The following is a 22,113-nucleotide window of genomic DNA, read 5'->3' as shown; positions in this document are numbered from 1 at the left end:
CACTACGTTCTCACTTCACACTTGTTTCAGATTCAGTAGTTTAAAGGTATCCTATATTTTTAAGTGAGATTCCTAGATCATCTTTTTTGTCTTGTGCAACACTCTTGATATCAGATGCTGCATTACACCATGTATATTCACACGGATGGAGCTAAATTCAAATGTATTGAGGGAAAAGTACATTGGGGTGGATTTTAGAGGCTTTCAAATCCCACAGTCAATAACACTGGATGTTTATCTCCTCAGTATCATGAACCTACTGCAAATAAAGAGAAAGACCTTCAGGAGGATGCCTAGAATTAAGCAGTATCTGAGGGCACTTTGGTCAGAGTGGTCATCATTATTTGCCTCGATGGCTTAAAAAAATTCTGACACTTTGTAATAGAAAAACATAATTTCAGTTGACACTGCAGTTTCCATTCTCAAATCAACTTGCAACTAGGATTTCAAAGCATCATTTCACTCACCAATTAATCGGCTTGCAAACATTGCTATGCGTCGCCCAATCTTTTTTCTGACACTCTTCAGAGCAATAAAAGGCCTGTTTACATTGCCCACATCTTCGTGATCCTACAATGAAACAGTTGTTACTGTGCCATCAGTGACAGATGTTTTGCTTTTAACCAACAATATTAAGAAAATTACATTTTTTTCAAATCCGTTGTGTCCTTTGTTCACAATTTTTTGGAAACAAAACAGCACACTTTCCTGTCCAAGTTGAAAACAGGTCTACAAAAGATATTGGTAACAAAGATCAATAGTGGATAACATCTACATCAAATCACAAGCTAGACCATCTTTGTGGAATCAAAAATGGCCTCCTTAGTTTTGTTAGTTTATAGGGCACAACACATTGTAACCATATTACGCATTAAAGAGGCCAGATTGACGTAATGTGTGGAAGAGAAAGGATTAATCAAGCCAATGAGTTGCATGCCAATACCATATTAATATTCTCACACCTGGAATTATAGGTAAATGTAAATTAAAATGTAAATGGATACTTGTATAGCGCACTACTCACCCGCAAGGGTCTCAAGGCGCTTGTACGAATACCGCTGTGGAACCCATCCTGGCTTTCCCTGTGAGGCGTCCACTCCTGGGCACCCCAAGGTGGAGGCCAGGCATCCTTAGCGTTGTGGGGGCGTTGTGGAGATTAAGCAAGCTAGTGCCCAGAGTTGCAGAGTGGGACTCCATGATTGGAATAGGCACCGAGGCGAGAATTATCAGGTCCGTGGAATTTTTAGCCCAAGACCCGCCGAGGCGGGGAATTGAACCCTGGTACCAGGCTAGACCTCTGCATCAGGGTCTGCCGTTCTAATCATTGAGCCGCACTTCTACAATATCAGCAATTCTGCGAGTTAGGAATACTGTAGGATTACATGTTTACTAAAAAGGGGATTACAGGTTTACTAAAAAGGGGAATTACTATGAAAATCTTGAATGATTCTCACAGTAGATCCTCATTTCTAAGCCTATTCCCATCAGATTTTAGCAAATAAAAAATCTGGTGAGTCATCAGTGGAATTGCCCCAAGTGGGACATTTTCACACCACCTGCTACTTGCTAAACCCTCTCCCCGAAAAATATCCAAATTTGACCAGAAAATCTATTTCAGCTAAATCAACGATTACACAAACCTCATAATTATGGTTTAGGATGAAGTTAAAAGTTACTTACCATGAACAGAGTTTCTTTATCATAATCATCTTTCTAAACAACGAATATGGTTGTTTATGAGCAGGAATCCAGTGCACTTAAATACATAATGAACGCAAAAAAAACGTAAAAGGTAGCTTTTTTTAATTTCACGATGACCAAGAAATACAAAGAGAAGCTATGCTATTAAAACTCGGTTGGAATTTTTCACTTTTTAAAGAGAAAAATAGAAGGCAATATTTTGACAGTATATTAAAGTGAGGATGCTACATCCTAATTCAAATTACAATGTGTTTGTATTAGCAGGGAGTAGGCATGGTCGCCATGATTATAATATAGATATTCAAGAGAGTACTGATGCTACAGGTAAGTAACCTTTCCATATCCATCATGAAGTCATAATTAATGATCACAGTCTGAAAGGACAAGAAACTCATTACATCACAAAGGAGACAGTGCAACACTTACTAATCGAAGTTATAAAAATAGAATAAAATGGCAGGAAAACCGACAAATTTAATTGCCAACAAAGAAGATACTTGTTGGCCACACTAGAAGGCGAGAATGATAATCAAAAGATCTGTCACTATATTAACCTTAATAAAATGTAATGGAATTGTACTCAACATTGTTTTGTTGACACTAAAGTACTGCAAGAGATAAAGTAGATTAATCCCTGGTTAGATTTTCCAAACCTTACAAATATAGATTAGGTACATTAGCACCTTTTGGATGCATTCGAGTTTATCGTTTAGTTGACAATGTAGAATAGTTTGCAACTGGAAAGAAATCATAATCTGCTTTGAGACAGGTTCTACAGCAAGTAAGGGAAGGTAAAACATGGTACAAAAACAGCTGTTTAAACATTTGAGGAATGCTGTATTTGAACCACAAACTTCACAGACTTATTGTGTTTTATGGACTGCTTTTGAGGAGGACCTTCTGAAGTGGATGGCTCCTTTTCAGGAAACACTTCAGAGAAGGTTTTAGGTTCTGAGTGAGCCATTTTTGGGTCTTTTTAGGAGGTTTAGAAGAGGTGCCCGAGTGTTCACCTAAGGTAATGGTGTCCTTTACCTTAAGCCTATGGAGCCAAATCAGCTGCCTACCTTTCCTGTCTTTAAGGGTCTTAGTTGAAAAAGTTCAGCAAATACTACGTCTTTAGTTAAATAAGTCTGGGGTAAGCAATATATGCATTATTTATTGTGGATCATCAGACAGAGCCTTTTCCCACCACAAGAGCCACAACATCTGAAAATATTTTTTGAAGAGGATTCCAACATGGTTTAAACTTAGTCAGAAGCAAGGTTTTTATAAGACATCTGCAAGAAAGCTAGAGGTATTTGGAAGAATATCTTGAATCTAAAAGTGCATCTAGCTACACAGATGTGAGAAGAGTTCAGAGACTCCCTTCAAACATCATACAGCATAAATCTTATGGATGGTAGACTCTAGAGGTGTTGTCTTCGCTGTGCTGTAACCACATTGGTTGGAATTTGTTTATTTTTTCTCTCAAAGTAGGACAAAATGTTTAGAGCCACTTGGCTTTTTTTTCAACATTAAACTGACATATTACAACAGAACTCATAGTGCAACAACAGGGAAGAGTCAAACATGTGACTATTAAGGATCTAATAATGGAAAAGAAAAATGCTACTTAACAGTATGCATCTGTTCTTGGCATGTAGAGCTGTAGAGTTGTACACTATGCATAGATCGCCATCTGGTGTTGGGCTCGGAGGGCTCGGATGCTTGCACTTTGTTGTTGTCTTGGAAGAGTCTTTTGTAGTCACGAGATAGGTGACCCCTCCCTTGGACGATATTGCACATGGGCATCAATTCCATCTTCAGATTGTTTTTCGCCATCAAGGGAAAATGATGGAGTTAGCTGATGGTCTGTGGCTCTGTGGAGACAGGCAGCACTCTCCAGTATGAAGTACCACGAGGAACTGTTATTTGATTCATGTATTGTTTTTCCTTTTCAGCATCGACAGCTAAGAAATGAGAAGACTAATGTATAATACTGTTGCTGTACATGTTCATTGCTATGCATTGCAAAGATAACCTTTATTTTACCCTCCTCAACCTACTACTCTGTATTGTTACTATATGTTGAACTCATTAAAATATTCAACAAAAAAAAGGGAAAATGATGGAGTTTATAGGAAATAGAATAGATGTCCATGTAAGTATCTAATTAAGATAAAAACTGGAATAGATACAGGTCCTGGGGAGGCGGGTGAGCGTGTACAACTCTGCAGCTCTACATGCCAAGAACAGATGCATACTGGTAAGTAGCATTTTCCGTTCGAGGCATTTGAGCTGCAAATTGTACACTATGCAAAGACTGTACAGCAGTGTCTCCCCCAGCGGTGGTCACCTGTTTTTGTTGCCGTAGTTTGAAAAAGTGTTTTAAGAACAGCCTGGGCTACAGAAGCTTGTTGTTTAGCCTGCACGTCAACACAATAGTGTTTGGTGAAGGTGTGAGGTGTAGACCATGTTGTGGCTTTACATATGTCATCTAAGGGAATGTTTCCTAAAAATCCCATGGAAGCCCCTAGTTTGGGTGTTGAATGTGCTCTAGGGGAATTGTTAATGTGCGTTTAGCCTTTTGGTAGCATATTTGAATGCATTTTACTATCCACCTTGCGATCCCAGCTTTGGAGATGGGATTACCTTTATGAGGTGGGGAGAAGGCTACAAAAAGTTGTTTTGTTTTTCGAATTGCTTAATCCTGTCAATGTAATAAAGCAGGGTTCTTTTGACGTCTAGTGTGTGAAGAGCTCCGTCTGCCGCAGAGTCTGGGTTTTGAAAAAACACTGGTAATCAAATTATTAAGATGAAAAGCAGATTTGACTTTGGGAAGGAATTTTGGATTTATTCTGAGAACCACTTTATTAGGATGCATTTGTAAGAATGGTTCTTGTATGATTAAAGCTTGGATCTCACTTACCCTTCTAAGAGAAGTAATTGCGACAAGGAAAGCTACTTTCCATGTAAAGAACTGTAGTTCACATTCATGTAGTGGTTCAAATTGGGGACCCATGACCCTGGTAAGAATAATGTTTAAATTCCACACCGGAGAGGGTGGTAGTCTGGGAGGAATTATTTTTTTAAGGCACTCCATAAAGGCTTTAATTGCAGGTACTCTAAATAATGTCAAGTGTTGTCTGTTTTGTAAATAAGCAGCAAGTGCAGCTAGATGTAACCATATGGATGAATATGCTAGATTACATGTTTGTAAGTGTAACAAATAGCAAATGATGTCCTGGATTTTAGCAAGCCAGTGGATCAATGTTACTTTAATTGCAGTAGATGACAAGTCTTTTCCATTCTGCAGCATAGCAAGCTAGCAAGCTCTAGTAGTAGGGCGTCTGGCTTCTTTAATGATGTTCATACAGTCCGGCGGAGCCAGATCGATAGATTCAGTTGACCTGGATCGGGATGCCTTATCTTTCCATGGTTCTGCGTTAGCAATGTCGGGGAGAGGCGTAATTTTTGGTGTGGAACTACTGAGAGTTCCAGTAGTGTTGTGAACCACGGTTGGCGTGCATATGTGCGAGCCACCAGGATTATCTTGAGAGACTGTTGTCTGAGCTTGCGTACTACTCTTGTAAGGGGCGGTTCTGAAGTCTTGCATGAGGTACAATAAAGATGCAAGAGCCCATCATTCCTATGAGCTGCATGAATACCCTTGCTGGGAGGGAATGCTGTGGTTGAAATTTGCTGATTAGTGTTTGCATACTGGCTGGATTGGCATATGCTAGAGCTCTGAAAGTGTCCACTGGGGCCCCTAGATACGGATGTATGTGGGAGTGCTGGAGATTTGACTTGGGGTAGTTTATTGTGAACCCCAAGTTAATCCCAAGTTATGAAGCAGCTGGATTGTTTGAGGAGTGTGATAAACACACTGGTTGAATGACTTGGCATGTATTCAACCAGTCGTCAAGATATGGAACGACATGGATCTGTTGTCTTCTTAAATGTACTGCTACTACCGCAAGGGTGCTGTGCTCACCCCGAATGGAAGGACTTTGAACTGATCATGTTGTCCGTCCACTATGACCCTTAGATAGTTCCAGTGAGCAGGGTGTATGGGAATGTGGAATTAGGCGTCCTTGAGATCTAGTGCGGCAAGGAAGTCGCCTTGTTGAAGTAGTGGGAGGACCTGTTGGAGGGTGACCATATGAAAATGATCTGACTGTATATAGAGATTGAGTGGTCTGAGTTCAAGTATTGGCCTTAAGGTCCCGACCTTTTTGGGGATTAGGAAATACAGCAAGTAAACCCCTGTTCCTTGATGTTGTATTGGAACCAGTCAATTGCCTGCTTTTGAAGCAGTGAGAGAACCTCTTGTTTTAAGAGTGTGAGGTGTTCCGTGGACATTGGGCGCTGTTTGGGTGGTATAGAGAGTGGGGTTGATGTAAGTTCCAGGCAGTAACCATACTGGATAATTTGTCTTAGCCTCTTGTCTGTTGTGATGGAATCCCAGACAGGTAGGAACTGTGAGAGTCTCCCTCCGACCAGAGTGGAATGGTCTGGAGGGAGTGGGGGAAAGTCACTGTTTATTAGTGGGGGAGGCACAAGAGTTACCTCGGCCTCTGCCTTTGTTATCTCCCCTGTATCCGCCTCTAAAATATCCTCTACTGGGGGATGTTTGCGTGGTGTTTTTGTATGAAGAGGAGGCGGTATCTGCTCCAATGTTTTTGGATGTTGCACTATAGAAGGAGCGACTAAAGGAACCACGTGTGGATGGAGACTAATGCTCCCAAGGATTTTGCAGTCTGTGTCCTTTTTCATCTTCTCTAAAGTGCTGTCTACAGCCGGTCCAAAAGTTGTTCTTGATAGAACGGCTGGTTGAGGAGGTAGTTTGTACCTCCTGTTTAAAGCCTGAGATACGCAACCAGACATGTCTTCTGAGTAGCACACTAGTGTTAATGGACCAAGAGGCTGTGTCAGCTGAATCAAGGGCACATTTGATTGATGCATTAGTTATTCATTTGCCCTCTTGAATTAAATCATTTGCCTGGGTTTTGTATTGATCAGGTAAATGTTGTAATAGGGTTTCTAGTTGGTCATAGTGAGCTCTATCCTATCTAGCAAGTAATGCTTGTGTGTGTGCTATGCACAAGTGATTAGCTGCTTGTGCAGCAACTCTTGCCAGAGGCATCTAAACTTAGATTTTTGATCCGGAGGTGGTGCGTCACCGGAGGTTTGAGAGTGTGTAAGCTTCCTAGCATTACTTACGACTAGTGAGTCTAAGGGTAGCTGCCCTTTAATGTAGGTGGGATCACCAGGGGCAGGTTTTTATTTTTTATCATTCTGGGATTCAGAATTCTAGTTCTCACTAGGTCTCAGAATATGTCAGGAGCATGTTTAATGACTCCTTTTATCATTGGTAGGATTTGGACAGTTTTTTGTGACTGTTTGAAGGTGTCTAGGAGGAAGTCCTCCTCTGCTGGGTCTGAATGCATGGGAACACCATGGTAGGCAGCAGCTATATTTACAAGCTGACAGAAGCCAATATTGTCATCTGGGGTAGATGGCCTTGTTGGATATGGCTGGGGATCAGGGAGGTCTGGGGGATCCATTGGGTCATCATATTCATCCAATCGTCCTGAGGTGTGTCTGTGTCGTCAGGGTCAGTGAAACGGTAGTTGTTGCCTCCCCCACTCCCTAAATTATCATCATCATCCTGTGGTGGTGGAAGTTTTGGAGGCTGTAGAGGAGAGACAGGCTCAGGAGGAAGGACAGGCTCAGGAGGAAGGACAGGCTCAGGAGGAAGGACAGGCTCAGGAGGAAGGACAGGCTCAGGAGGAAGGACAGGCTCAGGAGGAAGGACAAGAGAAGAGGGTCTTAAAGGTGAAGTGGCACAGTCTTTTTTCTTCACAGGCACTGCAGGAGTGTCTGGTGTGCCCAGCTTCCTCTTCTTGTGTTTCCTGTGTGGAACAGCAGCCACATGTCCTGTTTTTGGGTCTATATGGAGTTTTTTCAGCTTTGGATCGACCGGATCCGGTCGAAAAAGCTCTTCCTCTTCGGTAACCACTTTGGGCACCGACTTTTTCGGGTCCGAGCGGGGTTTGTATTTGTGCTCTGAGGCCTTAGAGGATAGTTTGGGGTCCTTTGGCTTGGCTATGTAGTCTGAAATCTTTTTCGGTTCAGAGGGCTTCAGTTTCGGGTCAGATGTTTTTTTCAACGTCGGAGGTGGTCGGTGCCGATTTTATTTTTGGGAGTGGGTTGATCTTCCGTTTTTGGTGCCGAAGGCGCCTGCGGGACACTGATGTGCAGTCTGCTTGGTCCCAAGCTACCGGAAGGCTTATCCCTTATCTTCGAAGCCGGGGGCTGGGCTTCTGAAGCCCCATTCATGTTTTCAGACATGAATGGGGCCAGCAGGCGAAGTCTTGACCAGGGCCTTCTTTTTTTTGGGTGGAGTTGGTGTAGGGGTAGTTGTACTCACTCGTTGACCAGGAGTAATGTGGTCGTCTGAGTCTAGATCGTCTGCTTCGGACACGATTTCCAGGTTCTCAGAATCCTCCTCCGGGAAATCAGGGCCTTCATCGAAGATGTCCTCTGGTGCTGGAGCTGCTTGCTGCACCATGATAAGTCGTTGGGCCTGGCGATCAAAGATGGTCTTCTTGGATCGAAACGAGGCGCAGGCCTGGCAATCGTTCTCATCATGCTCACAGGTTACAGACCTTGTGATGGTCACTGTGTGTGAATTTTGCTCAGCACTGGGGGTATTTTTTAAATGGAGTACTTTCCATGAGATGTAGGCCCGAACGGTGTCGATAGGCCCAGCGGCACGCGTCGACGACTGGAATCAGGTAGCCAACATGCGCGTTGAAGATTACGCGATCTAAAACAATATTGCCGAATTGTAGATAGTTTGCGCGTGTGAAAGGTTTGGAAAATACGGTGCAGAACCGGAGGGCAAAAGTTACGTCTGAACCCGATGGCAGAAAAAAACAATCTAAAGATGAGTCGATGCCCATGCGCACAATTGTCCAAGGGAGGAGTCACATATCTTGCAACTACTAAACACTCTTCCAAGACAACAACAAAGTGCAAGCATCCGAGCCCAACACCAGATGGTGATCCATGGATAGTGCAAAATCTGCAGCTTATATGCCTCGAACTTGGGATTACTGATCACAGTTCACTACACACAACTATTGATTCACTTAGCTTTGTTGGCGCACCTCAATTACATTTTCCAATAAGTATTGTGGTATTCCAGCCACGCACTGGCGTGAAACTGGACAAAGGGACAGGGGTGTAACCACCCCCTTTCCTGGTCCACCCATAGGAGGGACCTAGCAGGAAATCCAGCCCATTTTCTTAGTATAAAGATAGGTACTGTGTCCCCAGGACTTTAGATTATCCTGGAACAAAACTCTGATACGGAACTCTTGGACCTTCGACGTTCTATTTTGTCTAGAAGACTGAAGACATCTCCCTTGTGTTCAAAGAGTGACCACCCTGTGCAAACAGGCACCACCAGTAACTTGTCGGTCTGCTTTGTCGACGCTCCCGCCGGAACCCGAAGACTCAGCGACACAAGAACTGGACTCTCAGACCTCTGACTCCGACCAATATCCACAGCAAAGCTGAGACCCGTGGTGGACACGAGAGATGTGTGACTGGACACCCTGGACATCCTGCATTTTGCTAACAGTGCACTTACTGAGGCACCCTTGCAGTTGTGCATTGGGGTACGAGAAGCCCCAGACCCGAGCGCCATTTGCACCAAAGCTAATCCCTCCACACTCCACGAGTGAGGCGTGGGGCCTGCTCTTGCATTTCAGCTCAACGCGTCTTCCCAGTTGCTAGCCCGCTGGCTAGTGAGCCCCCTCAAGACAAACCTTTGAAACCAAACTGCTTCCTGGTCGCTCTAGGCTTGCTCCAGCTTCCCTGAAAAGGAGAAGCTCCACAGACCTTGCTGGTCTGCTCCAAAGCCAATCTTCAACTCCTGCGTGGATTGCGTTTGCCAAAGCTTGTTGGGTCCAGTCCGGATATCGACACCGCAGTCAACTAGATCCTTCCTGGGACAGCTCGTATGCAGTGCCTGGTCGTCGTCGACACCTCCTGGTCCACGTGGCTGCAGAGACAAGCTTCACCTCTTCACCTGATTGCATCTCGACATCACCTGGTTCCTTCCGGGTCACTGGCTAGTGACCCAGACTCTGTCCCCTCTGCTTTCAGGTTCTTCACATTTTCGATCCACCCGGACACTTTTCCTCTGGTCGCCTGCAGTACTTCTTTGCAGATCTCCATAGAAAACGACAACGAATACAGACACGAAAAAACACCTATGCACCCGGCTTCCCTGGGTGAGGTAACTCGAGTACTCCTGTGGGTCTTGATTCTCGAAGTGAAGTGTCCTCGTTTAAAGGGGTTTTACCGTAGTCCATCTGGAAGTGTCCTTAAACAGTAACTTTTTAACTTCTTCGTTCTCCATTATAAGTCAATGGTAACTCGCGACTGTGTTTAGACACTGCACACGTCTCCCATGGGTTTCCTACTTCCTAACCTTTGGTTGTTTAGTGTAGCCCCAGCGATGCCCTAGGCCTATTCACTATTTCTGAAGTGGTTCTTATACCACTTATTAGTATATGGTTTATGCGGCTCCTAGGGCAGAACCGTATTTGTGCAACTTATTGTATGCTAATTGAGTAACTTGTGATGTACTTTGATCTCTGACCTCATAAAGAGTGCAGAGGGGTTGTGTTAGAAATAAATACATATATATGTGATATATACCTTGTGTGGTGTCCTTTCATTTGGTACTCAAGGGATTATAATTGGTAAAACAGCTTGCTTCACATGCTCTCTGAAGTTTAACCTAGGACTGCTGGTCCATGCTACCACTAGGATAGCTTGTCTATAAGGTAGACTTTACAACAACCATCAATAAGGGTTGTTTAGACTGGTGCAAGGTGCCCACTAGAATAGTGGACATCATATGCCAGGCTAACTTCTCACAGGAGCTACCACGATCAGTTTCAGAGACTGTTGTCTGAGCTTGCGTACCACTAGTGGTATTAGTGGGATTGGCTGAAAAGCGTACGCAAATCTGCCTGACCAGTTCATCCATTCCGCATTGCCCTTGGACAACGGGTGTGGAAACCTGGCGGCGAAGGTTGGGCATTTTGCGTTTTCGTATGTGGCAAACAGGTCTATGTCTGGATGACCCTACTTGTGAAAGAATGGTTGAAGAACTTGCAGATTCGTGAATCTGTTGCGTCTGTCGACTTAACAGATCGGCTATCTGATTGTGAACTCCTGGGAGGTGTTCTGCAAGCAGATATATCTTTTGTGGAATGGCCCAGCTCCAAATGTTTTGTGCGAATTGGGACAGCTTCAGGGAATGTGTGCCTTCTTGTTTTTGTATGTAGTACATGCCTGTCATGTTGCCGTCTGATTAAGACAGCTTTGTTCCATATGTGCACTTGGAAGGACTTCAGTGCTAGGACAATTGCCATCAACTCTTGGTGATTGATGTGAACCATCTTTTGTTGAGCGGTCCATCTTCCCAGAGTTGTGTGGTGGAGCAGATGTGCTCCCCATCCTGTCAGGGATGCGTCTGTTGTCAGTACTATTTGTGGAACTGGCTCGAGGAACGGCCGCCCTTAGGACAAGTTTTTGGTGTTCCACTACTGCAGAGAGCGATGTGTGCAGCTGTCCACCAACACCAGGTCTGTTAGTTGTCTGTGCCTTATTCCACTGATGTGTTAGACATTCATGCAATGGGCGCATTTGCAGTTTTGCATATGGTACAATAAAAATGCAAGATGCCATCATGCCTATTAATTGCATGAACACACTGGCTGGGAGAGTGTTGGTTTTGAAACCTTGTAACCAAGGCTTGAATGCTCTGTATCCTGGCTAGACTGGTATAAGCTAGAGCTGTGTTGGTGTTTATGGTAGCCCCTAGGTATTGATGTACATGAGAGGGCTGGAGATGTGACTTGGTGTAGTTGATTGTAAACCCCAAGTCGTGCAGTGTTTGAATTGAGATGTGTGTTGGACACACTGATTGAATGACTTGGCTTTTATGATCCAAACGTCTAAGTATGGGAAGACGTGAATATGTTGTCTTCTGAGATGTGCTGCTACTACTGCTAGGCACTTTGTAAACACTTGTGGTGCAGTAGTGACCCCGAATGGAAGGACTTTAAACTGATAGTGCTGTCCTTCTAGTACAAATCTGAGATACTTCCTGTGAGAAGGATGTATGGGAATGTGGAAGTAGGTGTCCTTGAGGTCTAGTGTGGTTAGGAAATCGCCTTGTTGCAACAAGATCTGAATGTATATACAGATTGAGACGCCTTAGGTCTAGAATTGGTATTAGTGTTCAATCCTTTTTGGGTATTAGGAAATAGAGTGAGTAAACCCCTGTTCCTTTATGTTTTAACGGAACCAGCTCTATTGCATCTTTTTGCAGAAATGAAAGAGCCTCTTGTTGGAGCAGCGTTAGATGTTCTGTGGACGCTGTCTGGGTGGTATATGTGATGGGGTAGCTGTAAGCTCTAGGCAGTAACTGTAGGAGAGTAGGGTCTGCAATCCTATGATCACCCAGACTTTTTGCTTTTGTTTCACTGGTTTACGACTTTCTCGGGCTGTGGGCCTGCCAATCAGACCAACAGCCTAGCTGTTCTCTCGCTAAATTGATATGTGTACCTTAGGTGCATTACACAATTGGAACTGGGCCACCTTGTCAGACCCTGTAACTCAGGGCATCGGTGTACCCAGGGCCTACCAGGGGCTGCAGCATGTATTATGCCACCCCTGGATGGCCATCTAAATCTGACACAACTGGCTGCACGACAGCTGGGGCAACGCGGCGTACTCGCCCTTTGCTTTAGATATAGTATATCTATATCTAACCCTAAAATGGACACCCGCATTCCTATCAGTCACTCCTATGGCAGGCCTTGACAATCCTGAAGGCAGAGTGCGTGGAATCGTGTGAATTGGGCTCTGGCACGAGCCGAGCCCGGTTGCAGCTTGCGGAACCAAGACCCAATAGCTGTTCCATGATAACGCGTGCCATATCGCTAACTTCGGTATCGCGTTATCAAGACATGTCGAGTAAGGTGTCATACGAATCGGGATACTGACCCCTCACCAATGCTGGCGACGGGGTTAGCATTCCGCCCTTCTAGAGGGACACGACATCTACGTAACTGTGAACCCCGGTTAAAGTTAACTGAAGCCTCAGCTCCACAAAATGGATGCTGCCACCACAGACACGAGTCTGACCTCCTGCTGCTGGGAGTCCTTCCAGCAAGGAGAGCTTGGACAAAGGGTTTCCTGTCCGGGGCGGTGCTCGCACCATCAAAGACAGGGTTTTGTGTATCCTGGGTAGGCAGGGCTTTACAGGAAGGTGACTGCGGAGTGGCACCCCGGTGCTCACTACGCATCTGCCGGCTAGAACCAGTTCCAGGGGCACCCAGCCCCTGACCTGGGGAAAGTCCGGCATGGGAGAGGGGTGTAACCACCCCCCTTCCTGGTCCCACCCCTAGGGCAGGACCTAGTCGCGTATCCACCCCTTTCTTTAGGATAAAGGCAGGAGCGGGGACCCTTCCAAATGAGATCATCTTTGAATCAAGAATACTTTCTCCGAAAGGAACTCTCGACTCTTCTCAAGATTTCTCCCTTGTGGCTAAGGAGTAGTCACCCTGCATCCGCAGGCACCATCTAAGAACTCTGCGGTTTGCTGCAAGTCCTTCCTCAGGAATCAGACTGCCCAGCTCGACGAGAACCGGCTTCCCTGGCACCTCTGACCTCTACCCACATCGTCAGCTCAGCTGAGATCCGTGGGTGCGACGAGACCTCGAGGGACCGGCCATCTTCAAAACCTGCACGATTTCTTAACCAGCACGACCACCGAGGGATCCTCTGGTGAGTGCTCTGGGGTCCGAGAAGCCCCGACCATGAGCAGCTCCAGCACCGAAGTTCAGCCTCCCAGCATCTCCACGATCTGCGTGGGGCCCTTCTGCTTCTCACTGCTCATCACGTTGTCTGGTTACTAGCCGCTGACTTGTGACCTTCTTGACGACACCCGACAACCAACGCTGCTGGTCTGGTTGCTCCAGACTGGCCTTTTTGCTCCCTTTTGAGAGAGGAGCACCCCGGACCCTCCTGGTCCACTCACGCCATTTTAGGCCCACCACGTGGCCCTGAAATCTGCCAAGGCTTGTTGCCCCAATCCTGGGCCCAGCGACGCCGACAGCATCAACCTTCGTGGGACAGCTCGCACCTCCATCCTGGTCGCCGACAACGCCTCCTGGTCCGTGAGACTGCAGAGCCTAGCGTCGCCCACTCACCTAGTCGAGGTGACGATCATCCGGTGCCCTCCTGGTACCCTCTGACTACTGGCTAGTAGTTACGAACTTGGTCCCCTCTGCTTTCAGGTGTCATCCATCTCTGATCCAGGCTTGGAACTCTACGAACTATCGCCACTGGTCGCCGGCCAGCAACTCCTTCCTTGCGGCTCCTGGTTCGTCAGCGAAGACTCCCGACGTCTGTAAAGACTTGTGCAGCCGCAGCCCCTGGGCTAGGTAACTTCGGCATTTCGGTGCCCGCATAGCCTCCTTATTGAAGGGTCCCGAGTCCCTATCGCTTCCAACTTACCTTATTGGGTTCGCCCGAGAACACTAAACTTTCCGTGCCCTCGGACACTTGTAGTGATTGTGCACTTGAAGTATTTTCCTAAGAGTTTCGTTGTGTGCTTAGTACCCTGTCCTCATAAAGATTACAGGGCTGTTGTGATTCTAATAAATACACTGTTTATTTTCATAACACTTGTGTGGTGTCCTTTCACTTGGTGTTCAAGGGGTATGTGATGGTATAACAGCTGGCTTAACACGCCCTCTAGAGTTTAGCCCGAAGACTACTCGTATCCACGCTACTAGGATAGCTGGTCTAAGGTTGACTTACAACTAATCACCATAAGGGTCGTTTGGACCGATGCATAGTGATCACTAGAATAGTGAGCACTGCATATCGGGCCAACTTCTCACAGTAACCATACTGGATAATTTGTCTTACCCATTTGTCTGTAGTGATGGAATTCCAGACAGGTAGGAACTGTGTTAGTCTGCCCCCTACAGGAGTGGAATGCTGTTGGGGAAGCAGAAGGAAGTCACTGTTATGTGTTGGGAGAGGTTCGATTATTGTCATTTCCTCGACCTCTTCCCTTGTTGTTGTAGCCTCTGTAGCCCCCCCTAAAGAATCCTTTATTTTGGATGTTTGTGCATTTGTTTTTTAGGAAGCTGAATTTTCTGTTCCAGCTTGTTTGGAGCCTCCTCTGTATCGCTTCATAGCCCTACTCGACAACGAGGCAAAATACTACGCTGGCCTCTTACTCCACGAGCTAACATCATGGGCGGATGAAAATTCAGCAATACCACTCAATCAAACAGTCTTCAGGAGAAACATGGGGACGACCACCAACATATTAGCTCTTTCACTTCTGATTGATACAACGCTAGAGGCAAAACAATCTTTATATCTGTGCTTTATCGACTACAGCTCCGCCTTCGACCACATAAATAGAAATCTCCTGTGGCAAAAACTAAAGAGAATGAAAATCCCTTCAACGCTGCTTAACCAACTAATTCTTCTGCATAGTGATACTTGGGTCCAGGTTCAATTAGGAGCAGGGGACTTCCTAACCAAGAAAATCCCATCTAGTACAGGAGGAAAGCAAGGATGCGTGTTTGCGCCAACTCTATTCAATCTCTTTATGGCCGAATTATCAACCACACTAAATGAAAACTCTCACGCACCTTAACTAGGAGGTTTCCAGCTGTCCAACCTATTTTATGCGGACGACCTAGTGCTAATTAGCCGGACCCCGATAGGCCTACAGCGGCTCCTTGACATCACTGCGCAATACTCCAAACTAAACAAACTTAGCATCAACTATGACAAAACAAAAGTCATGTGCCTTAACCACTGCAAAAAGAAATCAGTTGGTTTATGGACAAAAAGAAATTGGACGTCAGAAACAAATATCGCTATCTAGGAGTAAGCATAGACAATAGGGGAAGTTTCACACCACAACAAGTGGAATTAAAAAAAGAGAGGCCTAATGACAGCTGTATCTTTAAGAAAGTTAAAAAACAAAATTGTTCGGCTGATCCAAGCCAAACTGATCCCATCCATCACCTATGGAAGTGAAGCAATGAGAGGCATGGACGCTGAAACAGTAAAGGGAACAATAACAAGAGCGATGCGCATGGTTCTTGGACTTCCGCGATACAACTCACCAGCGCAAATTCGACTTGAATTTGGTTGGTAAAAGAAGAGCTGTCGCGCAAGGGAGTTTACCTCAAAAGCTGGTACAAAATCAGTAGGGGAGAGGCAAATACCCTGAACGCACTACTCTAGAAAGAACTTCAAAGTAAAGACAATACCCCAGCAAGGCTTTTTCTGGAGGACTCGATAAAGCAACTGAGGGCGCGACAACTGTGGGATCTTGAAGGGAACTTGGCAGGCTTTAAAAAAAACAGTAAACAATGTCGTCAGAAAAGAATCTCTTTTACAGGAGAAAGCCTCGCTGACGGAGCAAGCACACGGCTGGCTAACTGTACACACTTACAAAAAGCTTGCACCACAACCATATCTTTTGACCAGCTTCACCAAAAAAACAAAAGTTATTCCTAAAACACCGCAGACCACATGGCCCCTTGGCTGCGACCTCCAAAACCAGCAAAATGCCTCCTGTGCGGGAACGAGGAGGAAAACATCATACACCTCATTACAATCTGCAAGGCGCTGCAGACAGAGCGCAGGAACCTGCTGATACCACTGTTCAACAAAAAAGGGACCAGGTCCTGCAGGCCAGCAATGCTGGCTTGCTTTTCAGGCGATGAAGTCCAAATGGCTTCCCGACTGGTAAAATATATTAAAGCCGTAGAAGCCAGAATTAACATAAAGTAAGGACAAATGGACAAAGAAACTGTATCTTCCACACCCTTGAAGCAAAAAACACTCGATCCACATAGAGGCACAGTTGACTTAACTGGCACAAACACGGACAGAGCTCCAAAAGGCACGTGTATATGGGGACAAAGAACGGTATCCCTTTGAAAATGGAATGAGGTCCGCAACGCACTAAGAAATGGAAAGGAGGCCAGGTTAACCACAAGAAATCGCCCTCGAGGAACTGCAGCAATGCCTTAGTGACAATCATTCACCCTAAAAAAACTTTCCTTCCTTTCTTTCAAACTTTAATTCTCAGTACTGTTTAAGCGAAGCTATCTTCCTTTTATCTGTGTTTTTAACTTTTCACAAGAACTAACACTCAGGCTGCTACAGATATCTTCCATTTGTAACTGTTTTTATAGCTGCTGTTTTTTTGTAATGGTTTTTATTAACTGTACAATAAATATTACTTACTCTGTAGAAGGAGCGACGAAAGGAGCCTCTTCCTTGGGTGGACTGCAGAGCTCACATAGACTTGGCTGTGTCAGTGTCTTTCAAGTGCTGTGTCTACCTCTTGACCAAACAATTGTTGTTGGTTGAATGGTTGATTTAAGATAGTAGTTGGCACCTCTTGCTTAAATCCTGAAATGCGTAGCCACGTGTGACGTCTAAGGAGGACACTGGTGTTTATTGCTCTGGATGCAGTGTCTGCTACATTTAGTGCGCATTTAATGGATATATAAGCGTACCCTCTTGTATGAGGTCATATGCTTGGGCCTTGTATTGGTCAGGTAGATGTAGTAAGAGCTTCTCTAGCTGATCATAGTGAGCCTTGTCGTATCTTGCGAGGATGGCCTGTGTGTTAGCGATGCGCTATGTATTGCTAGCTTGGGCAGCTATTATTTTAACTGAAGCATCTATTATCTTTGATTCTTTATCAGGAGGTGGTGCTTCACCTGATGTTTGGAATTTGCTCTTTTCCTAGCGTTTGAATCTACTAGGGAGTCTAAAGGTAGCTGTCCTTTAATGTAGGCAGGATCCCCAGGAGCCGCTCTGTACTTTTCCTCTATCCTTGGGTTGATGATTCTAGCTCTTACAGGATATTTAAACACTTCTGGTGCATGTTTAATGACTCCTTTAATCACTGGCAGTATTTGCACAGATTTTTGGGAGTGTTCAAAAGTGTCTAGTACAAAATCTTCCTCTGCCTCATCTGAATGCATGGTGACATTGTGATAGATGGCAGCCCTATTAATTAAGTGTCCAACCCCAATATTGTCTTCTGGAGGAGAAGGTTTAGATGGATATATATGTGGGTCAGGAATATCTGGTACATCCTGTGGGTTTGGATACTCCCAGTCTGGTGAACCTGTTGGGTAGGAAAAAGGGTCATCTGGGTCTCTCCATCCCCCCCATGCCATACTCATCAGCATCCTGAGGAGGTGTATGTTGTGGAGAATGAGGAGGAGAATTTTGAAGTTAAATGTTTAAAGGAAGAGAAGGAGATACAGGAATAGAAGGGTGCATAGGAGATGTGGCAGAGTCCTTCTTCTGGACAGGCATTGGAAGATGTAGGTGCTGTATCTGACTTCCTCTTCCTGTGTGGTGTGGTGGAAACATGTCTGGTTTCTGGATCAATGTAGATGCTTTTTTGTAAAGGATCTAATTGGAAAAGCTCCTCTTCTTGAGGCACAGACGATCTTTTCTGTTACGAACTGGTTTGTTGCTTGTCTTTAGCCTTAGGAACCGATGTTGAGTCCTTTGGCGTAGATTTTGGCACCGAAGGTACTGTCTTTGGAGCCGAAGCCTGTTTCGTGGATTTGGAAGGATCGGAAGCAGGCTTTGTTTGTTTCGGCATCGAGGGTATCTGCTTCGGAGTGGAAGCTGTTTTCGGGGCATCGGAAACAGGCTTCATTGTTTTCGGAGCCGCTTTGTCTCTCGGAGTCAACGGTTTCGGAACCGGGACTTTTTTGGTTCGATGCTTGGTATGGAGCTACCAGAAGGCTTTATTATTTTTCGAAGCCGGGCTCGATGGCGGGGCTTTCGAAGGGTTTTTTCGGCAGAGTGTTGACCTTTGCCTTCGATTTTGGTGTTTGGGCTGGGGTAGGAGCAGTGGTACTCACACGTTGACCTGAAGGTATGGAGTCATCTGAGTCATCTGCCTCTGATACGATCTGGAAATCATCGGAATCTTCCTTCGGGACACATGGACTTCCGTCGAAGATATCCACTGGTTCTGGCGATGATCTCTGCGTGTCGTGTCGACAGGCCCTCCGATCCCGAACGGTCTTTTTCAATCAAAAGGATGCACAGGCTGTGCAGCTGGATTCGTGGTGGTCTGGTGATAAGCACAGGTTACAGACCTCGTGATGGTCACTGTGTGGAAATTTTGCTCCACACTCTGGGCATCTTTTGAATAGCGTCCTTTCCATGAGGTGTAGGCCTCACAGCGTGGGTAGGCCCGACGGCCCACGTCGACGACCGGAATCGAGCTGACTAAGTCTAGTCGATGTTTATTGGTATCGAAAGTTTCTTTGTGAAGATTGAAGAAATGTTTACGCGTCGAAGTACTTCAAAAGTAGATTTCGAACCGGAGCGGAAAAGTTTCATCCGAACCCAGTGGCGGAAAAAAACAATCTAAGGATGGAGCTGATGCCCATGCGCACTATCGTCCAAGGAAGGAGTCACCTAACTCGTGACTACAAAGACTTCTTCCAAGACGACAACAACATGCAATCATCCGAGCACAACACCAGGTGGCGATCTAACACATGTTACATGGATCAGATCTGAAGACCTGTAAGAGTACTGTAAAAAAACTGAAATGGCTTCTGCAATAGTGCAAGTGCTCAATTCAAAACTGAACGGTGGTCCATTTTCAGGTGATTAGAAAAGTCAGAGAATGCTACCAGCATTGTTGGAACTCAAGTACTACGAAGTAAGCAAGGTTATATTTTTGAAGGGAGCATGACTTAAGACAATGCATAATGCATAACCAGAAAAAGGAAACAGTCCATAAACCAACAATTAGGACATCACGAGTTACCAGCAGGATAACCAAACACCGTTTCCATATATATGAATCAACCAAAGTGGCAGGGCAGCTATGAGTGCAGTGTAGGCAGCTAGCAACGAGAAAAATTGGACACCTGAAGGACCTACCACTAATGCTTGAAGTCACGGGTGACCCCTGAATTCATGGTTGCAGACCACAGAAGAAAATGGGGTGAGGAGCGCAGTTATATTGCTCACCACCATAAGCAGTTTCACCGTATAGTTACACCTTTCCTTTGCAGTGCGATCATTAGGACGCTTGGGCGTTGCCCCACTAATTAATTTGATGGCGGCACCGCACTCGAGTTAAGCATTGCCGTCACTCTCTCTGACTCACTCATATTTGCAATGCAATCATCTATCCCAGGCCGCCGGAGGCAGTTGGCTCAGAAGGGGCCGGGCAGCACAACAGGAGTTCAGCTGCAAGTGTCTGATGCGATAATAACATGTATCAGCCTCAGGTCGGTGGCGAGCACACCAACAGTGCGCATGTTCTGTTTAGGGCTTAAAATGTTTTGCGACCAGCCCGAACATGCACACTAGGCGCTGCTCATTAGAAGAGCGAGGGTTGTTCCATGCCGCTCTTTTAATGAGCAGCCTAGTGTGCATTTGCGGGCTGGTCGCAAAAAATGTTAAGCCTCAAACATAACATGTGAACTACTACTCAAGCCAATCCTGGCACTGCTGCTGGAGCAGCGCCTGGATTGACTGAGACGCAGGCGGTACTTGTCAAGGTGCCAAGGTGGGAGTCGGACCGGCCCAGGATGAGCAGAGACTGCACAGACCCAGTAAGTTGCTTGATTTTAATCTTCCCCGCGACGCGAGCGACCCCCAACTTCCCCACTTCCCCCAGCAAGTGTGATTGAACTGCTTAGACAGAGCAATCAATCAATCAATCAATCTAGAGTATTTGTAAAGCATGCTACTCACCCGCTAGGGTCTCAAGGCGCTTGGGGGGGGCTGCTACTGCTCGAAAAGCTAGGTCTTGAGTTGCTTCCTGAAGGAGAGATGATCCTGAGTGAGTCGTAGGTGGGTGGGGAGGGTGTTCCAGGTCTTGGCCGCCAGGTAGGTGAAGGATCTTCCTCCGGTGGTGGTTCTGCGGATCCGTGGGATGGTGGCGAGGGCGAGGCTGGCGGAGCGGAGCTGGCGGGTTGGCGTGTAGAACGTGAGGCGGTTGTTGAGGTATTCGGGGCCCAAGTCGTGGAGAGTCTTGTGTGCGTGGGTGAGGAGTCTGAACGTGATTCTTTTGCTGACGGGGAGCCAGTGCAGGTCCCTCAGGAGGGCTGAGATGTGGCTGTGTCGGGGGAAGTCCAAGACGAGTCGTGCGGAGGCGTTCTGGATGAGCTGGAGTCTTTTCTGTAGTTTGGCGGTGGTCCCAGCGTAGAGCGCGTTTCCGTAGTCCAGACGGCTGGTGACGAGGGCCTGGGTGACCGTTTTCCTGGTTCCTGTGGGGATCCAGCGGAAGATCTTAGGGAGCATGCGGAGATTGTTTAAGCAGGAGGTGGTAACGGCGTTAACTTGCTTGGCCATCGTGAGGGAGGAGTCAAGGATGAAGCCCAGGTTGCGTGTGTGGTCCGTGGGCTTGGGTGTGGGGGCCCAGAGCAGGGGGCCACCAGGAGTCGTCCCAGGCGGAGATGGATGGGCCGAGGATGAGGACTTCCGTCTTGTCTGAGTTCAGTTTCAGGCGGCTGAGCTTCATCCAGTCTGCGATGTCTTACATTCCGTCCTGGAAGCTGGCTCTGGTGGAGGTGGGGTCGTTGGTGAGGGAGAGGATCAGTTGGGTTTGGGTACCGTCGGCGTAGGAGATGATGTTGAGGTTGTGCTTGCGTGCGATGGCTGTGAGGGGGCGCATGTAGACGTTGAAGAGGGTGGGGCTGAGCGAGGAGCCTTGAGGTACGCCGCAGATGATCTTGGTGGCTTCTGCAAGGAAGGGCGGAAGACGGACTCTTTGGGTTCTGTTGGAGAGGAAGGAGGTGATCCATTCCAGGGCCTTTCCTTGGATCCCGGCGTGGCGGAGGCGTGTTGTCATGGTGCGGTGGCAGACCGTGTCGAACGCAGCCGAAAGGTCGAGCAGGATGAGGGCGGCGGTTTCTCCGTTGTCCAGCAGGGTCCGGATGTCGTTGGTGGCCGCGATGAGGGTGGTCTCGGTGCTGTGGTTCGCTCGGAATCCAGACTGCGATGGGTCGAGGGAGCCGTTCGTCTCCAAGAAGGCTGTCAGCTGTTTGTTGACAGTTTTCTCGATGACTTTTGAAGGGGAGGAACGAGATGGGGCAGAAGTTCTTGAGGTCTGAGGTGTCTGCGGTGGGTTTCTTCAGGAGGGCGCTGATCTCTGAGTGCTTCCAGCTCTCCGGGAAGGTGGCGGATATGAAGGAGTTGTTGATGTCCGAAGTTTGAGTGCGATGATGGGGACGGCTTTGTTGAAGATGTGGTGTGGGCAGTGATCGGCTGGGGAGGCCGAGTGGATGGTGT

The 22,113-nt window shown here is 46.5% G+C and overlaps 1 protein-coding gene across 2 annotated transcripts in view; it reads right to left on the bottom strand.

The window, feature by feature from the left end:
• TDRD1 (tudor domain containing 1) overlaps positions 1-22,113 on the bottom strand; it is a 1,954,313-nt gene that overhangs the window by 1,624,411 nt on the left and 307,789 nt on the right. For both annotated transcript variants that reach the window (XM_086922877.1, XM_086922878.1), the window contains exon 5: positions 468-570. In XM_086922877.1, coding sequence (XP_086779003.1) covers positions 468-570 — 103 coding nt within the window. The remainder of the gene's footprint in view (positions 1-467; positions 571-22,113) is intronic.

Source organism: Lissotriton vulgaris, chromosome 5 (genome assembly GCF_964263255.1).
Source record: "Lissotriton vulgaris chromosome 5, aLisVul1.2, whole genome shotgun sequence".
Lineage (NCBI taxonomy): Eukaryota > Metazoa > Chordata > Amphibia > Caudata > Salamandridae > Lissotriton > Lissotriton vulgaris.
This window is presented reverse-complemented; position numbering and strand designations above follow the sequence as displayed.